Source organism: Trachurus trachurus, assembly GCF_905171665.1.
Source record: "Trachurus trachurus genome assembly, chromosome: 18".
In the NCBI taxonomy this organism is placed as follows: Eukaryota; Metazoa; Chordata; class Actinopteri; order Carangiformes; family Carangidae; genus Trachurus; species Trachurus trachurus.
In genome coordinates this window covers 21,280,784-21,300,127 of record NC_139909.1, presented here as the reverse complement: position 1 = coordinate 21,300,127, position 19,344 = coordinate 21,280,784, and the positions used below count along the sequence as shown (strand labels likewise).

The 19,344-nt window shown below is 42.6% G+C and overlaps 1 protein-coding gene across 1 annotated transcript in view; it reads right to left on the bottom strand.

Annotated features, from left to right (window-relative positions):
* Positions 1–10,904: 10,904 nt before the first annotated feature.
* The window catches only part of LOC311001989 (mitogen-activated protein kinase kinase kinase 11), a gene marked incomplete at its 5' end in the record, with an annotated part of 44,931 nt that continues 36,491 nt past the window's right edge, over positions 10,905–19,344 (bottom strand). Inside the window, 4 exons of the mRNA XM_083993169.1 lie at positions 10,905–11,781; positions 15,046–15,657; positions 15,853–15,965; positions 16,079–16,244. Coding sequence (XP_083849295.1) covers positions 11,180–11,781; positions 15,046–15,657; positions 15,853–15,965; positions 16,079–16,244 — 1,493 coding nt within the window. The 3' untranslated portion in view covers positions 10,905–11,179. The remainder of the gene's footprint in view (positions 11,782–15,045; positions 15,658–15,852; positions 15,966–16,078; positions 16,245–19,344) is intronic.

Here is a 19,344-nt window from a genome sequence, read left to right as displayed (position 1 = left end):
AGCCCTGCTAGCCCATTTATACCAGCCATCACATAATGTGAGTGAATTAATAAATATGAAGGACTGGTATCAGGATAAAATAATTTAATATTAATATTGTCTTCATATTAAGACTGAACTGCCTGTGCCTGTTAAATAAAGAGCTTGTAGGATATGATACAAAGACTGTAGACATGACCATAAGTTATTCCACTAAACACTTGCATAAAAACAGCAGCTGTTTGAAGGGTTATCTCAGCAGTTGTGAGCAGTGATGAAGCCAATCTGACTTGATTTGAAGTAACATTAACATGATAGGTTCAAACATGAGAGTGAACGAGTCAACTGAAATTGTTTCTCTTTTTTCTCTCCCTGCATTGAGTCAGTCACATTTTAAAAATAAGAGAATTAATTTTGCCTGAGTGTAGTGGAATGTTTCCTTTTGATCACTTCATAATATGCTGAGATCATCAAATCAAAACTTGGCATCACAGGAAAACACCACACAAGAGATAATTGTACACATCTTCTCTGGCCCTTTGGGGTGACTGCAAATAAGACAACGAAAGATTGAGTATACAAAAACTGTTTGGTGTGAATAAGGACACAAACCCATCAGGAGTGTTACATTTTATTTGGTCTCATCTCTTTTTGAGCTTTTTCCTTTGTTTTTTTTCCACAGGTTAAAACCCATTATCATAGTCAAGAGAAATAAAAACATTTTCACATCTGTGTACAGAAATAATCCTCTTGACACACAACAATAAAAACAGTTGATTAGGCCCAGCCCAGTGCGAGATTTCACAAAAATGCAATAAGAAATTTCCGAAAGCCTGATGACTGTAAAACCTCTCACTCACATGAGCAGAGACAGTTCTCAGAGATGTAAAAATGGCTGCCAAGGCAATGCACCAACTGTGTTACCACATCGCCAGGGTCATAATAAAAACAACAAAAAAAGACAAAGAAATGAATGTGGAACAATTACAATAAAAGCAAATAGATACAAAGACAGAGAGGAGGTCAACCTTGTCTACCAATTTAAGGTAGTGACGAAATCCTCATCTCCACTTAGCAGTTTTATGCACATAAAATCAGTATGGGTGCCCCAAGGGGACATTAGACTGTAATTTAGGTTTGGGATTTTGCTGCAATGTACATGAGAAATAGGATTTCAAGCTCTACCAGGCAATTCTCTTGAATCTTCTGCTACACAAAAATACTGGGAATCGTTTTTGACACAGATTTGGTCGAATTGGGAGAGCTGGAATGTGAAGTTAATATGCCTCATGTGAAGCACCCATACACACATTTGTTAATACTCCAGTGAAAACCTATACAAGTTTTTGTTCATATCGCAATCGATCAATCCATCATCCTAATGTGGATTGCGTCCATGGCCACCCAGAAAGAAAAATAAGTTTTAATCCAGTGTAAAAAGATGGCCATTTATAAATATCCACTTCTCTCCTTTTTTTTCTTCTTTTTTTTTGAATGTCCTTAGCTTGCTGGTAGGAGGCTGTCAGAAGAAAAAGCCCTTTGCAGCACTGTGATGCTATGAGTGGAAGAGATTTGACCAGTGAGTCATGGGGATTTGTACCATCCAAACCGTGTAAAATTGCTTCTCTGGATCATTTAGAGTTCAGTTATTTAAGCCTGAGCATGGGCACCTGAAAGAGACCACCTGCTGTTAAATACCCTCGAGCTGCAGTCAAATACTTCACCTTGAACCATATCCGTGCCTTAGAAGACATTAATCATGATTCAGCAATAGTCTTAACCCTGACCCAGGACAATCACTCCAAGCAATTTGCAGAACGCGGCCCACAACCATGATATTCTGGTCACATTTGTCCCCATATTGGACATTTGTTCTGATAAGCAGCATTAAGTATGTTGCTACTGTCTTAAATAACATATTTCTTAATTTACACATGCCTATCATAATTATGTCTAGAGTAGCTTGTTCTTTACAAACCAAATATTATGTTACGTCACACCAACAAAATCTGTCAAATCAATTCATTTCATTAGAAATAGCACAAGTGGAGCTACAAACTACAAAATCCATGTATAATATCCCACATTTTAACTTTGGAGGACTTTGACATACAAATTTGAGTCATTAACCAATTTTATTCAATTTAAGTTTTGCTAACTTTTGAGGAAATGGAGATGTGAAAGGCCAAAAAAATTGTATGAAATCTAACTTTATGGGTCTAGCTTGCCAAAATTAATTTATTTCAGTTAAAAGTTTCATGAAGTGCTGGTGTCCCAAAGGACACAAAGAAGCTAATCATTTCTGCCACGCATTCATAAAGTCAATCAGGAGAATAGGTTTGAAACTAGTCTCAGTGAGGGTTTCTTAGCATTTTTAAGCTGTGAAAAATAATAAAAAGAAAAGTAATCTGCTTTTGTAGAAAATGTTACACTTTGCTGTAACAGTAATTTCATCAAAAAGATTTTAATACGCTATATAGATTGTGTTTACACGTTGGGAATAGGAGATTTGGATTAAGCCATCGCATTATTGTTAAAAATGCCAAAACATCAGCTCCTCAATTCCTTTTATCTACATGCAATGCTGAGCAGATGACAATAAATCATTTTGAAGTCTATATTTGAAATGTTTTGAGCTACTGTTTACTCAACCAAGTGATTTGCATCATTCATTCAACACTCTAAAGACAGAAAATTCACAATAAACGGATTCAGTTCTGGGAAGATCACAAGGTAATTGAGTGTCAAAAGCTAGCCAACACAATAATCACAACCAAGCGGCTGCTGTGTGCTGTCCAGTGAAAGGGGGGTGGGCTGAGTGTTTGGGCCTTGGACTTAACCTCACAGATAAAAATCCATGTTTATTTTTTAAACAGAGCACCTGCCTTCTCCAAGAGCTGTCGCTGTGGTCTTTGAGACGAATTGGTCCTCCTTTCATGACTCCCATTCATTCTGTTTTCATTGTTACACAGAGAGGATAGCAGATGGTGACCTTGGATGCACAGATTGGGAAGAATTAGAAATAATATTCACACATTGAGAGGCTGAGCATTAGCTTACACACCTGGTGGCGACTATCACAGGCATAGCTTTTGTCCATATGCCTTTTGGGATGCGCATTTCCCATACAGGCAACGAAAGGTCATATTTGATCATTTGGTCTCGGCCTGTTAATGCCAAACAAAACCCTGGGCAGGTGTTTCAGTGATATGTGAGCCAGGAAGACCAATAATGTGTCTCTGGCGCTGACAACTGGCTGAGAGACAACTGAAACAAGGCTGATAACCAGGTATATTTGTAACATCCACTTAATTGAACACAAGCAAGCAAAGGTTAATGGGGTGAAACCTACTGAAATGCCAGGCCATCTAATGTGTCATTTGAAAATTCACTCTTCACTGACCTGGCAAGGTAAGATTTCATCAATAAAGCACAAGTGTGTGCAGCCATTTTTCACTCTGTCCTTGTTGGGTCATTCTTTAATCTTTTCATTAACCATGAAGGAGAAAATCATCCTACCTGCACAATGTGCTCTGTTACTTTGAGTTATCACAATAGTTCAGTTCAGGTGTTAAAGCCATTCAATGGGATTACATTTTCCATCCAGTTAACAAGGTTCACATTTCTATCCTGCAGTGTAAACTGACTCAGAGGGCCACACAGACACAAGACTCAGGCGTTCTCAGTGTGAGATCCTCTGTGTTGTTCAAGCACTGGGTTTACACAACACTTGAATACTTGGTTTAAACTCACTGTTTGCTGTTCATCGCAATCACATGGCACCGGCACATCGCTCCTCATCGTAATTAAAGAAAAGTACCACCTTCTGCCACCATCACACCCCAGACAGGAGAGTCAGAAACAGACAGATGGCACTGGCAAATACGAAAAATCCTGATTTAGTAACAAAAGACAGGAGATCTAAACTACGGAGCGGCAAACCTAACAAAATGTAGGAAAAGCTTATCAGCCAAGTTCAAATATCATAAATTTAACAACAAATACTGCCAGGTAGTTATAATGTGATGTAAAGCTTTCTAAAAATACAGTAAGCTTCAACTACTTAGCTAACTATTCCTCATTGTGTTGCGCTACTGGTGTTTTCAGGTAAACGAGCTAGCCACACTCCAACCAAAACTAAAATACAGATTCAAAATAAACATAAGATGTGCAAATGATAGATAGATTAAAAAGAACCAAAATAAAGTAAGTTTTCAGTTTTTCTTTTCAATTAATAGTGTTGAACAGACTGGTTGTATGTTTTTTCTATCGGGTCTGGAGGCTATAGCAAGTTGGGGCGCATGGCGTCTGTCCGACTTCCTATGTCTCCGACCATACATCTCTATATTTTTTCGTCCATTGGTCCAACCCATAACCATAATTCTCTAGAATATGCCAGATTAATGGATAGTCGGAGAAATGGGCGGTCGGACTTTTGGGCAGTTGGTTGGACTGACATTCTCCCCAGTGAATTGCTATCAGCAAGTGTTGGGATGGCTGGGCCTTTGCTAGCTGATTAGTATGCTAACTTCAGTAGAAAAAAAGACATTAGAGAGAAAAAGTAAACACTGGTGTTTGTTTCTACCACTGGAGACAGTTGGTAGTGAATAAAGGCTCAAGTTTAAGGCTGAACTGACAATGTTTCTTCCAGTTTGATGTAAACTGCTAATGTTAGCTATGCAGCAATAGCATTATTTACGTGTGACAGGGCCTTGATTAGCATTATGAAAGAATTTGTGAAGACTGGTACTAGTATATTCAAAATATATGGGTGAATTAATGGCTTAATCAGGCTGAATCAGATCATTAGTGTGTGTGTGTAAATTTCACAAAGCCAAATTAAGTATCCATTGGTAACCCCAAGGGTTCATGGCACTAGACATTACTTTAAAACTTATAAGTCTGTGTCATTTTTCCCCCTTTTGGACAATAGCTCTGATTTTTTGAGCTCTGAAATTCTAAGATAGAGCCATCTCTAACAAGTAGCCTCTTGGCGTGATGAGGGTCAGGGCATCGGGTTTCTCCATCATGCCGCCTCATTAGGTTTTATTCATGTCATGTATTGACCATTTGCCACTCACTGATTAGGGGCAATGGTCGGAGCTTGAACTTTGAATTAAGACCATCAAATCATGTCTGCCCCCTGCTGCTGTGGGGCTGAGAGTGGATGACTGGTAGCGAGATATACTGTAGCTTTCCCCTGTGGAGATTTCACTTCCAATCCTCCCTGTCAGTTTGTACTTGGGATGCTGACTTGCAATGACAGATGGGGCAATGCCTGGAAGAGCGGAGCATCACAAACAACATATCAGGAGTTTCTTATTGGAGTAAGATTTGGCAGACAGGTGGCAGCTACAGCTCGTAAATCTGACAGACAAAACCAAGAAGCTGTTGTCCCTGTCCACAAACTAAAGGCCTCTCGAAAATGTGTCCTGCTTACATCCTCAGTTGCTGAATAAGAGCTTTTGTCAAATTCACATTATGCTCTCAGAGCGAAGGTAGGAGAATTGTGCTTATGTAAAAAAAAAAAACAACAACAACCATGTATGTAAGTCATTTCGCAGAAGAAAGGTTTCCCACTACTTCAAGAAATCATAACCAGGAGGAAAAGATATGCTACTCTTACCACAGACAATACCTTGGATATGTGTTAAAGGCATACTGACTGCTGCTACTGCAAGGAATACTTTATGAAGTCAAACACTCAATGTGCACACCTGTGATGGAGAATGGTGGGCTACACTTTTCAACATGAGGTCTGAGGGAAAATTTCAGTCTAGCGCTACAGGCGAGACATGAATGGCAGGTTGGAGTGGATACGTGACACACGCGGTGAATTCGTGGCAGAAAGAATCTGTCAGACCTTTCAATCATCTCAATTTCCTTCATGTATCTTTCAACAGCTATCTGAGCTAATGACTATCAGAGGATAGCTCTTGTGGCTTTCACTGTTGACAAAAAGAGATGAAGCAATAGCTCATCAATCGCGGCTGTAAAACCGTTAGCGGTGAGGAGACAGGAGGCTGGAGGAAGGTGGGAAACACTGAAACACTGCTGAGACTGACAAAGTCTATATTAAACATCAAACATCTGCACCCCCTGAAGAACTACGCGGGGCTCATGTCCAGATGATGGAAGGTGAGATTGGCCCAGAGGTCGAAAGAAAAACAACACTGAGCTCTCTTGTTTGGGTGAAGCTGTCAGATTCTGAATGGTTGAAGTACTTTTTCTCACAAACTGTGTTCCTGCGCAGGCTGCACCTAGATTTTAAGAAGCTAAGACAAGACATCATAGCAGCTGCTGCTTCTTCTGCCTTGATTACAACATTAAAGGGATAGTATCATTTTTTAAAAGTGGGGTTGTATGATCTACAAATAGCCCCTAAGTACTTTAATTGCAGTAGAAGACTCTCTGCACTCCTCCGTTAGCAACGCCAGCCCATAGCCCTGCCCAGAGATTTACAACATACATTGTTGTGAATGGACCCAAAGAAACGGCCTATTTTCGTGGCCTAAAAGAGGTTTTACCTGAAAAAAAAAATACACAGTTCCATTGTTCACTATAATATAATTTTTTCCAGCCCCTCAAAGTGCAGGAAAAACACAGTTTTTATTTGGACCTAACCAACTGCTGATCGGCGGCCGCTAACCCTGGGCGTAGGGATACGTGAGTTGGTTAGGTCCAAATAAAAACTGCGTTTTTCCTGCACTTTGAAGGGCTGGAAAAAATTATATTATAGCGAACAATGGAACTGGGTTTTTTTTTTTCACGTAAAACCTCTTTTAGGCCGCGAAAATAGGCCGTTTCTTTGGGTCCATTCACAACAATGTTGTAAATCTCTGGGCAGGGTTATGGGCTGGCGTTGCTAACGGGAGGAGTGCAGAGAGTCTTCTACTGAAATTAAAGTACTTAGGGGCTATTTGTAGATCATACAACCCCACTTTAAAAAAAATGATACTATCCCTTTAACATGATGACAACCTCTTTATGCCTAAGCAAAATCTGAAGGTCCAAGAGGAGGACATTCAACCCTGTGAGGATGATTTGCCCATTCCATCATGGACGCCACGTTTATAACCAACCAAGTACATGCTAACTGTGCGATACATGACATTCACACCTCAGCTTGCATTTCTGTTGTTGAGATTAAGTGTTTGGCATTTCTTCAAACAGCCCCTGGTAAAAAACACTTTCTAAGTTATAACCCAAAGGAATCGTTCTGAAACAGACAATCTAATACTTCACTTTACACAGCGAGAGCCAGATGTACAGGAGTGGTAAAGCAGGCAGTGTATGAACTCTCCTAAGATCTCTTCTTTCATTCTCGACAAAACTACCTCCATCAAGTCCGGTGTGTATAGTGAAACGCTTCAAATGCTTTCCAAGAATGACAAAAGTGTTCAGCGGTATTCCTATCCGAACAATTCACTCAACATCTCACCCCTGCCTCTATACGACAGCAGGCTTTCAGCCCGTCTTTCACTGTGTTCAGATCCAACACAAACACCTTTGCCTGTTGGTGTGAAATAAGAGTACACATAATCTACTCCTGTCACTGTGTCTCTCTGCTGAGTATTGAGTAGATGATGAACAATCTAAACATATAATAAAGCTCCTCTTTCAATTGCAAACTATCTCAATTGTCTCTGAAATTAGTACTCCTCAGCACAAATGCCAATTCTTTTTTTTACGGATAGAAGCCTGGCTGTTATTGAACTGAATGCTCGACAGTGTCAGGATACAATGGCCCTTAGGAAAAGTTTCCGGAGAGGAAGGAAGGAAGCAAAGGAGTAGCAGTGAGTTGAAAAAAAAAAAAAAAAAGAAAGAACACCATCTCCCAAATCACCTGAGGGGGAAGGACGTAGAAAAACGGGAGCCATGACAGTGAAGATTTCATCTGGTCGGCACGGCAGCCGAGCAGCCAGCGGCAACAGACAGGAATGGAAGAGCAGGGAAGAAAGAGCTGGATCTGCCATGGAAACTTTATGTGGCTTCGATCGAGAATGATGTAGGAAGAGAGGGGATACCTTGTGAGGGCCTTTTCGTAAAGTCGGGGCAAATTAATTAACCAAATTGTTAATGCTCCCTGCTCTTATCAAGAGGCTAATTATCGCTATCAGCCTCCTTTATTTGTCAGTAGGATTATTAGGCTAATCTGGAAGCTGTCCCCCTTTGAAGACGTGGTTTTCACTCTTCATCAGAACAAAGCCGTTATTGTCTTCCAATGACACGGTGGCAGTGATGAACCCAATCAGTTTTTGTACCTACGATGTGGCTAACATGACAAGCTTGTGCCACAAGCCAAGTGGGTCTCTTTCAGTTGCTTACCTGCTGGCCCGACACCAATTATGTTAACAGGCTAGATGCTGGGAAACCAATCTGGATACTGTTATGCAACATCAGTCTGTGATGTTCAATTTTTTTTTTTTTTTTTTTTTTTTGCTGCAGACACTTTCCCTCAGCCGGCCTCACCTCATACGAATCCCAGGGTGCTTTTTGAAAAAATAAAAAATAAAAAAGAGAAACGAAAAGAAAAGAAAACCTGAGGAACTGTCTGTACAGGTTAGTATTTACAACCATTGATGATAATGTTTGTGAAGCAAAGGTGAAAGAATAAGGTTTTTAGTTGTTGCTCATGCTGTTGACCTGCTGGAGAAAATTCAATATTTGAGCGTCTCTGCAGCAAGTTTTCTCCTTGTGTTATATGTGTTATTCTCTATTGTGTCTTTTCTGAGTATTTCAACATGACATCACAGTTATTCGGACAATCCTACCAGGTCTGTTTAGTACTGTTGTTAAAAGTGGCTTAGGATGGATTTTTCTTAAGCAAAAAAAATACCCCAAATAAAAAAAAACAGTGGAGTGCTGCTGCTCTAGTCTTGAAAAGCCAGCCAACATCTCACAAGCATCTTCACCTGATGATTCTCGGTGCACGTGAGTGAGCTGTCGACAACTCCTGGAGGAATTGTTGGACATGAGAAGGTGAGAAGACATGACGCCACTCTCATTTGTAAGGAGCGAGAAGATGGTTACCCAAGATTACTATAAACACTAAAAACAAGGCTAAAGATGATAACATCTACCTAGCAGCACCTCTAAAAGCTCAACAGAGCATCACGATGTTTGCAAGCTTCTCAAGGACCGCTCATCTAAAAAAAAAAAACTTCCTAGTCTTCTTGGGTCTGCAGCCCAAACCCCCAAAAAGTCTGAAGTCAATAAGATGAGAGGCCGCTGAGAAAATCAAACACAAATATAAACAGACAGTGAGACACTCATGGATTCCTCCAATTGTATTAAGAGGAGATATACGGTGTTGATCAGGAAGCTTTAGAAGGCGGGCAGATTTTTGAGTTGCTTCCAGTCTATATGCTATGCTAAGCTAAGCTACTGAGCTGGGTCAATCAATGCAACATCGGAAATACACTGGACTCATCACACAGAATTATCAGGATGACTTCAAAAGTCAAGTTTGGGTTTTGGTCTTTGATTAGACTCTTCTATGTCGGAAGATGTTGGATTTTGGTTAACACGTCTTAAAACGAGGAAAATATCAACATCAGCTGTCGTAGTATTCTGTGACAAACTGACACTGGCATTATCATATGCCCTAATATCGAGTTTTGAGCACCTGACATCACAACCATGTTTCAACCAAATATCAGCTTCTCTAAGATGTTGCCACACCAGCTGTGTGCCTGCTGGATAACCAGATGTTGAGTCCCGATCCCTACGGAATATAAAGATATAATAGTGTTGTTTGTCTTCTCTTATCAGCTGCTGTTAAGACATTGAATTGATGGATTCTCTTAAATATAAAAAACTATTCCTTAAAATGTGTTTCTCCAGGTAAAAATAAGTTTTCATTTCAAACTGCCTAGCTCATATTTTTCAGAAACTCAAACTTTGGATGGATCAGTTTGAGAGGCATTCGAAGGTCATTTCCAGAACAAGCACAATCGTCTCTCCAGTTTGAAAATTGAAAGTGTCAAGACAGTGTTGAAGACACTGTGAAATTGTGGGCTGGCTTTGTGGGGCTACTCCTACTCTGGTGGACAAATTCAATTCAATTCAATGAAACATCCATGCCTATGTAAATGCACTTATTTTTTGGTTGAACCTTCCAAAAGCATCAGATAGGTGGCGATAGGACAGTCTGGGTAATGGATAAATGAGTTAGACAACCACAGAGAAGTAGATTAAAGTTGCTTTTAAACACTATCTGTGATCGTCTGAGCTCTCTCTTGTATTGTCCAGTGTGACAAACCCACCGGTCTAGCACTCTGTGGAGGTAAAAACAACTTTGCAGACTCTCTTTGTCCCAGCCCTGGCACAGTGGCATTCTTTGGCATATGAAAGGGAATGCAGAGGGCTCCCCCATCTTGTTTCCTGTGCTCTGTCCCTTGCCAGCCGAATGAATCTGTCCAATGCCTGGCATTTTCCAGGGAATGTGACTGGAATGTTATCTGGTTCCAAGTGGAATGCTTGGGTCATGAATTTGTCTTGGATTTCATGAGCGGCCTAGAATATCCACTCTTGAGTGTTTTCTCCCATAATGCAACATACGCCGTTTGAAAAAAAAAAGAAGAAGAAGAAAGAAACAACTGAGCTTTCCTTGAACAATGAGTCTAGACATTCACGCACGCACGCACACGCAGGCGACATTTTCTTCCACAGCAATGCTAAGCTGATTTGCAAATTTAAGCCAAATTCATAGCATCTTCCCTACGCACCAGATTAACCATTCAAAGAACCTTGAAAAGATATATATTAAAAACACTTCACGAAATAAGGCACTCCAATTTTTCCATTGTCCCGGATGCTTTCAGTCTGCAGAGAGGTAGAGGCAGATGAAGCTGTGCAAGTCGCCTTATCCACCTCTGCATTGTCACAATGCTTCAAAGGTAGGGGGAGATGAAAGCAGGTGATATACGCAGTCTGATAGAATCTGAAGATGGGACTAGTGATCTGTGTTCTGCTCCTTCAAATGGATAGAGAAACAGAGATAGAGAGGAAGAATGAAATGGGCACCAGTTTTGGTTCACAGGTGACTATCCCACAATCCAAAGTCCCATCTTTCCTTTTTAATATAGGACATAGTAGTGGAAACAAGCCTCGACTGTGTTCCTGTGATAAAAACAGCACTTTTTACCATCCGTCAGCGAGAGTCGGCCCACGAGCCCCCCCGGGACGAGGCCCCGCTTCAGAACCTGTCGTCTCTGAGCTGTGTCGGGGACTTGAAGGGCTTGAGCCCCAGTGTCTTGCGGGGGTGAGCTCTCTCTTTGGCGCCATCCAGAGGTTTGCTGCAGACCGCCCAGCCCAGGTCGATCAGGGGCGAGTCGGCCGGGTTGAGGGGCGCTATGCGAACCGAGGGCAACGTGGGCGAGCCGTTGGTGGAGCACGGGGCGGAGCGGGACGTGGGGAAGGGAGCCATGAAGGGGTCGAAGGGCGAGGCCGCGTCCGAGCCGCTCGAGGGGTCGGCTTTCAGGGCGAACGGGTCGCAGTCCGGCGAGGGGAACGGGTCACAGTTGGTAAACGGATTGGTAGGGGAGGGCTGGTAGCTCAGAGCGCTGCCGTCCGAGCGGTTGGGGCTGCGGCCCCCGCCTGAGCTCGCGCCGCCGGCTGAGATGAAGCTCCAGGGGTCGATGCGGGGGCGGATGGGGGACGGGCGAGGCCGGGGGATGACGCTGACTTCCAGGCGCCGGGTTTTGGGGCTCCAGAGGGCGGGGTTGGGTAGGAGAGCATAGGGCACTGGAGGCTTGTCGTCAGACTCCTGTGTGTCTTGGCACAAGGGCAGATCCAACACTGGAGAGAAGAGAAGACAAACCATTACAGAGGCATTCAGAAATAATTCACCATCTTGCTTGAGGAGGCTTCATCTGGAAACTACTCTCCAACTGCTGTAGTTTTGCTAAGGGACGAAATGTTGAGTCGAGTTTAGACCCAACCTTTAAAAACATTACCGTATATTCTGCAGTTCTCATAAAAGCATCTTTCATTAGAGCATTTCTGCCTCTTGCCCTTATCTTTCAAACTCCATGCCTCCAGGTTATAATACAGGTTTGCAGTCTCAAAGTGAACTAAAAGTAACCATCCAAACATCACTGTGTTATAATCAGGGCTGTTTTATTGGACCGTAGAAACCACAGAAGACAAAATATAACATTTGTGGGGTCAGGGCTGGACGCAGGGTGTGTTTACCATGTAGGTCTAACCACAGCAGCCCAGGTCTTACCCCTCTCTGTCCCCTGATGTCCTGTCTGTCTCATACTCTTCTATAATAATAATAAAGCCTGAAGAAATATCTAAAAACAAGTTGGGGACCTGACAAAAGGCTGACTATCAAAAAAATTAAACATCTTTCTTTCTCTCTTGTTCATCTGGAAACCACTGTCACTGTCATCACTGCAGTAGCATTGCTCTGCTGGTCTGTGATGAATTCTTATCCAATTAGACTTCATATTCTGCTCCACACATGAGTCTGTGCGATGAAATCGATCTAAACACAAACATGAAAAGTCAAGAGAGTGCTGTAGCTAAAAGAAATCCAGCACTGGATGTTGATGCAATTAGTCGACATTAAGTATAACGTAGTGTTGTGTAACTAGTTGACAGAGCTGCGAGCAGCAAACAGCAAGTTTAAATGAACACTGACAAGAACATTAAACTCAGAGTAAATCAGCCTGAATGAACATTTTGCTATTTCCAAGTGCGACGTGTTGTGCCAAATGGTGTTATTTACATCTGCGGCAACTTTCTGAGCAATGCCGTGCTATTCAGCTGACGAGAAAAAAGAGCAGTCAGGGGTCACGTGAGAGCAGACAAACAAAGCCGGTGGAGGAATCCTCTGAATTCATCTCCCTCCTCCGAGCAGACACTCACAGCCTGCAACCTTGTGGCAGTCTGTCTATGCATCTGAGCCTGAGTCATCACATTCAATAAACATAATAAGATGTTTAGCCAAAAACACTCGCTGTTTAATTATGTGCGGTTTCCTCGCCTCTGTATGCCCGACGTAAATGAGCGCATGCGGTTTGTTGTGAGGCTACCGTTGTTAGCAGCAGAACAGGCGAGGCATGTCTGCTGGGTACCTGGAGGGCAGAGCTGTTAACAACCGCTCTGTGGAGAATCCGAGGCTTTGTGAGTCAAACGGACCAGATATAGAGTGTGAAATGTTACCAGGGGGCACTCTTAAAGCCCTCGTAAAGCCCACTCGCTCCTAAAACAACCAATACCCACGCCTCCGCCATTGCAGCGCTGAAATGTGTCAGTGCTTCTAAGAAATGCATATTAGCCTTCTGGGAAAAAAAACTATGTGAATGTACTGTAAATGGAAGCGCGGCAGATACGCAGATGACGTGTGTTAGCATGACATGTGAATTAAAACTAAATATGATATGATATAAATATTCCCCCGTGAGGAAATTGGTTATTTTCGCATGTAATTTTGAGAGGAAAAATGAGCACTAATCCGTCTTGAATGTGTTCTTTTATCGAGTGTCATGTACGTACCAGTTACATATGACACATGAGCACACTTTTGTTATGCCACCGTATGAAAATCTGCTCAACCCCGCAGTGTAAATAACACCCAAGATGCACCGCTGAGCTCAGGCCAAACTCCAAAGCTTCTGCGGAGGTGGCCGGAGAGAGACGCCGTCGCCGGAGTCAACAACAGATTATCAAGAATTTGGAATTCAGCACTTTCCGGCGGCGAGGCCTCAGCTGCGCGCCGTCTGATGTTCTGCCTTCATCTCCCAACTTTGCAATGAGAGAAAAAACTCTGACTTGAAAGAGGGGAAACAACAGAAGATTGGATGCTAGCTTTGCTTAGCAAGTATTAGCGGTGAAGTACGGAGGGCCAGCTGTTACCTGAGATATGCAAATCGCTGCAGACAAGCTTTGATGTAAATGAAAAAGCCTCTGCGGCACCGAAGCCTCCCTCGTGCCAAAAAGATCTTGCTAAAAAAAAAAGGCACAGAAATAATTCTGCAAGAGCTATAAGGAAACATTGTCTTAGTGAGGATGCAGCTAATTTCAGTGGGAGGCCTCCTAACATACTCAGGGCTCTAGCAGAAATGCAGATAAATCATGGACCTGATTTAATAACAATATCATAGATCCAATCTGTAACTTAAAGGGCCTCTGTGTCAGAGGGCGAGACATCCGGTCGTTAAAGGGATATTTCAACATTTTGGCAAATTCGCCTATTGCCATAATCCCTAAAGTTTTAGGAGTAGGTTCATTACCTTTAATTGTCGGTGCAAGCTGTTTTTAGATCAGCGGGGCAGAGACGTGAGCTGCTCAGCTAACGCAACGGAGGGGCACGGTATTTCCACGTTTCCCTCATTAAATTAAATACACAATCCAACAACACCAAAACACTTTTGTGGACAAGTTGTGACCTGCACATTCACCACGCTATGAAATAATAAGGTATAATTATGTAATATTACGACACATGAAGCAAATACTCACAACTACTTGCGCTTTTGAAGTCACTCTGCCGAGCAGCTGTGTCTGGAAAGTAATTCCGGCTATGTATTTGCCTCGAAAACAACTCTGTCTCATAATGTTCCATTATTATTTCATAGCTTGGTGATTGTGCAGGTCACAACTTGTCCACCAGAGCATTTTGGAGTTGTTGGATTGTGTATTTGATGAGTTTGATGAGGGAAAGGCGAAAGTACCATGCGCTGTGCAGAGCTCACGTCTCTGCCCCGCCGATCTAACAACAGCTTGCACCGACAATTAAAGGTAATGAACCTACTGCTATGACTATAGGGATAATGGCAACAGGTGAATTTGCTAAAATATTGAAATATGCCTTTAAGTTACACTCACAAAATTCTACATTTCCTCCACTTTACATTCTACATAACAACCAAATCTTTTTTTCTATCCCTTCTAGCTCTGAAACTCCCTTTCACACTTCACATCCCCATTAGCAACGCAGAGAGAAGTTATAGTTGACAAAGTTACCCAGGTGACGTCACCTGGGTAACTTTGTCAAAGAGCTGCAGTGTGCTGTGTGATCCCCCTAAAGGGTGAAAGCAGATTCAGACTGACCGAGCTGGGTGGTGTTCAGGCCTTGGCTGGGCCTCCTCCTCCTGTCGGCTCTGTGCTCCCAGGCCTCACAGCCCAGCTCCCCGTTGGTTGAATGGAAACTGGGCATCCATTCCCCTGGGCTGGCCTTGTCCTGCTGCACGGGGGTCCTGGGAGTCTGTGGACTGTGTGGCGTCCGGTGGCTGCACCTCTCGCGGGGGTTTGGAGGCGGTGGAGTCAGGGGCAGGGGCTTAAGTTCCTGGTACTGTAGAGCCAAGTCCAACAGCGGTCTGGGAAGCGGCTCAGAGGTGGAGAAGGTAATGAGATCATCCACAACCGGGGGTTCTGAAATGAGGGGTTTAGGGGAGGAGATCTCCAGTTCAAAGGTGGTGCGGTCCTCTAAGGAAGGGGGGTTAGTTCGAGGGGGCACCCTTGGGGGGATATCGAGGCAGCGACCCAGTCCTATGGAGGCCAGGAGGGAGCCACCACCAAGCAGGGCCCGGTGGGTGCTCTTAAACACGCCACCGAGGGATCCCCTCTCCGGCCTGGGGGAGCCCGCCGGGGAGGAACCCCCCTCCTCGCTGCCCGAGTCTCCCTGAGGTAGAGGAAGCCGCATGCTGTCCTTCACTGAGGAGCCTGCGGAGAGCAAAAAATGTTTTCTTTCAACTTTTAAAGTGAGTGAACGAGAAAGAGACAGAAAAGGAACACTCTATATATTTATTATTCATTTAGCCTCTATTAATAATTCACGTTCATGCCAGTGTGAATTATAACAGTGACTAATGGAAGATGCGACTGGTGGTTAGGCCGGTGATGGAGGGCATCAGATACCATTCTGAGCAGAGGGAGGGGTTGGGGTGGAGGGTCTGTACTCCTCAAAGTCGTCCTTGGACTCTCCGTTCTCGTTGCTGTCCGATTCCAGGAGCTTCGCCCTCATCGACAGGCTGAAGGCAACAAGGAGAAAGTCAAAGACATTGTGGCACAGTGTGTAGTTCACAGCATTTTAAATCTTATAATGTGTATAAAAGCATAAAAGAAAAGGCCAGTCCTGCTGTACCTGCTTTCCTGGGGACTCAGGCGCAGGACTTTGGGGCTTTTGGGACTTTTTGGGCTCTGGGGCCTCCAGTGTGGGCCCAACCTTAGGTCTCCATTAGCTTGTTTAGTGGCCTCTAAGGGCCAGACCGGGCTCAGACCAAACGTCCTGCTGTTGTCACTGGGGCTGACTGCAGAGGAAAGGGAGGAAGAAAAAAAAACAAGGTAAAATTAAAGCTGCAGGTGGCAAGAAAAAGGCCCTTGTGCCTCAGTGCCTGGTGGGAGGGGGCCTGCAGCACGCCAGTCAAAGCAGCCGTGCATCATAACAACCGCTAACCGTGGTCTGCAGGGAGCACATGGTAACTCAGAAAGGTACTGCATTTTTATGTGTTCTCAACTGCACCGAGCAGGTAGAGGCAGACATCTGTCTATGTATCAGACCACCGAATGAAAATGTCATGGAAATGAATTGATTGTCAGCCAAGAGTACCAGTATTTTCAGAAGGTTGTGCTGTGTGAGTAGACTTCATGCGGGCATGCAGTGGTATTCAGTGTCTGAGTGCCATCAGACGTGAAATTGGGGGAAGATTTGACAATTTGTGATGGAAGTGAAGCCACTTTCTCTTTAATGCGAGGCCCGCACTGCAGCCGGTGTGCAGGAGAATATGGGAGCAGGTGTCACTCTCAAAGATGGCAGATGACAACGGATCATAAATATGTAAACAGATATGCGGCAGAAAACTGTGAATATTGCATCCAACCTCTCCACATTCTAAAATGATTAAAACAGTGATACAAATGGACGTACTTGTACTTTATGAAAACAACCACCTGTTGTGTATGACCAAATATGGGCCTGCAGATGTGTTCAGGGGTGGACTCTTATCACACATTTTGGCCAGTTAAGACAATATAGCAATATGTCGATGTTTCATGGTGAATGATCCATAGTTTGTTACACTAAACCTCACAAGTATCATTATGGAGCTCCATCAACTTCTTCTGACCGGAAATGAGCTGAATGGAGTGTAAACTGAGTACAAAGATGGAAATTTCCTGGGACAATGTGTCTATGAGTGACAGTGATTGGAGCATTTATGGCTTTGAAAATTTTAATTTTAATCACTATGGTCTAAGATGAGGTGAAGTCAATCTGTGAAGTCAAAGAGCAGGTGGTTCAGGTGGGTGGTGCCCAGGTTGCCAAAACGATGCCAAAATTGCACGTTCAACTCAAAATGGTCGACTTCCTGTTTGCTTTAGACTATGGCTGCCGGAGACTTTTTTATGTGTCTGGACATGTTCTGTCGACCAAAATGGGCCCATGAGCAAAATCCCTAAAGTATGTAAATGTTGACCGGGCCAAATGCATGTAGTTAATATGAGCAAACACTATGTGTACTGCTTTGCTGTATTTCCAAAGGCAGGTTTCACCAACAGTTAAGGTCAAGTTATCCTCATTTTCTCTGTGAAGCACTTTGTACTCTTGTTTGATAAGTGCTCTATAAATAATGTTTATTATTATTATCATTATCATTACTAAGGCAGATTTAAAATGATCTATAACATGTTCACATTTTTCTGACCCCTGCTACAGCCAGAATTCCTGTCATTTGAATGCCTCACGATTCCCTCTTAAACTATGCAAATAGGGTAGTAGTATAGTAGTAGTATAGTAGTAGTAGTAGTAGTAGCCTATTGTAGGTGGACTCAGTCTGATAGGTAACCACCAAATGGTTTACAGAGCAGGTGGTGTAGAAAAGGAGCCAAACTCACCTGGAAGAAGGTGACAGGAAGTGCAGCATGCTAATAAAAGTTGGCATTTTAAATGCCATCCACACACTTTACCCAGGCTCTGACAACACATGTCATGCATAATAGAGTATTTAAAGAAAAAAAAAGTCAAAGGCAGAGACTACAGTTGATCACGGACACGACTGAAACACACTGCAGGAAAACTTTAAAATAGCATTGAAAAAGAAAAAAATGACAATCCCCCTGCTGTAAAATATAGCACTTTACCACCACGTTGTTGGTACTGGTCCATTTGTTAGACTGTTAGTGTTTTAATAACAGTTGTATCTACTGTGGGTAGCGGGGCAGACACTCAGCAGGAAAGCGTCACAGTGAGAGGCATGGCAGCAAATACAAGAGCTCTTGCCGACCGTCCACGCAACAGGTTCGAGCATGTGACAGATTATATAAGTACATCATGCACATACCCTCATATATACTGTAAGTCAAAGGAGTGTGGATCATTTTGCGATACTTCAAATGCTTTTCAAACTTTGTGTTTGACAGTCACATCAGTTACATTAACTCCACCAGAGCATGCAAGTATTCAGATCAATGTCAGATATAAATGATCAATTTACAGTATGCTAATTCAGTACTGGTACCTGTATCATGGCATGTATGTTTCTGTCAATAATTATTTCAATTAATAGAACATGCACTCACAGCTCACTTCCAACAAGGAGGTGTATTGAACCTTATTAAACATAAAACACATATTTGTGTATAAAAGGAAACAGAAAATACAACAATAGTTACAATCATACAAGAAATCAACTGTAGCTCCAATATTATAAAGCTAAATTCCTGAATTTTTAGGCTGAACACAGCTCAATCTAATTACATCAGAAAATGACAGGTAAGAAAATGCTCTCCTAATAGATTATCAAACTGATTTAAAAAAAAAAAATTAAAAGTATCAAAATATTCACTTATTTGCTTATATGTGAATATGGTCTAGTGTTACAGTTTGTCATCTATTTCACGGTGTTTTTTGCAGAGGTAGAAGACATTTCTGAAGGTAACTTATCAGAATTATAACAATATTATGTATATTGTATTGCAATAACGCAACTTTGAAGCTGCTGTTTTATTTCACAGAGCTCTGTTGCTGCTCGTGTCTTTTCAGCTCAGCTTCAGAAACCGGGATGAGTAAATATGTTCTCTGAATGGACTAGTTTTATTATCTTTGGCCTCTACTACACTGGAGGCCTGGCTCATGCACTTTGCCTCCCATCACTCATCCACACACACTGTTGTTCAAAGCAAGCGAAGCAGTCAGTGGATAGTGTCAGGGTTACAATTTTATCAAGATCAAACCTTGGGAGAAAATTTCCCTTCCTCTGTCAACATTTTCTTTTTGCAATACGTCTCTGCTTAATGCTTATGTCATAATGTTCTCTGTGGATTTCCTACTTCACTCCTCCACTCATGACCTGCTCCCTGTTCACATCAAATCTACATGAAGAGAACAACCAAGGTGACATTCATTTACTGCTA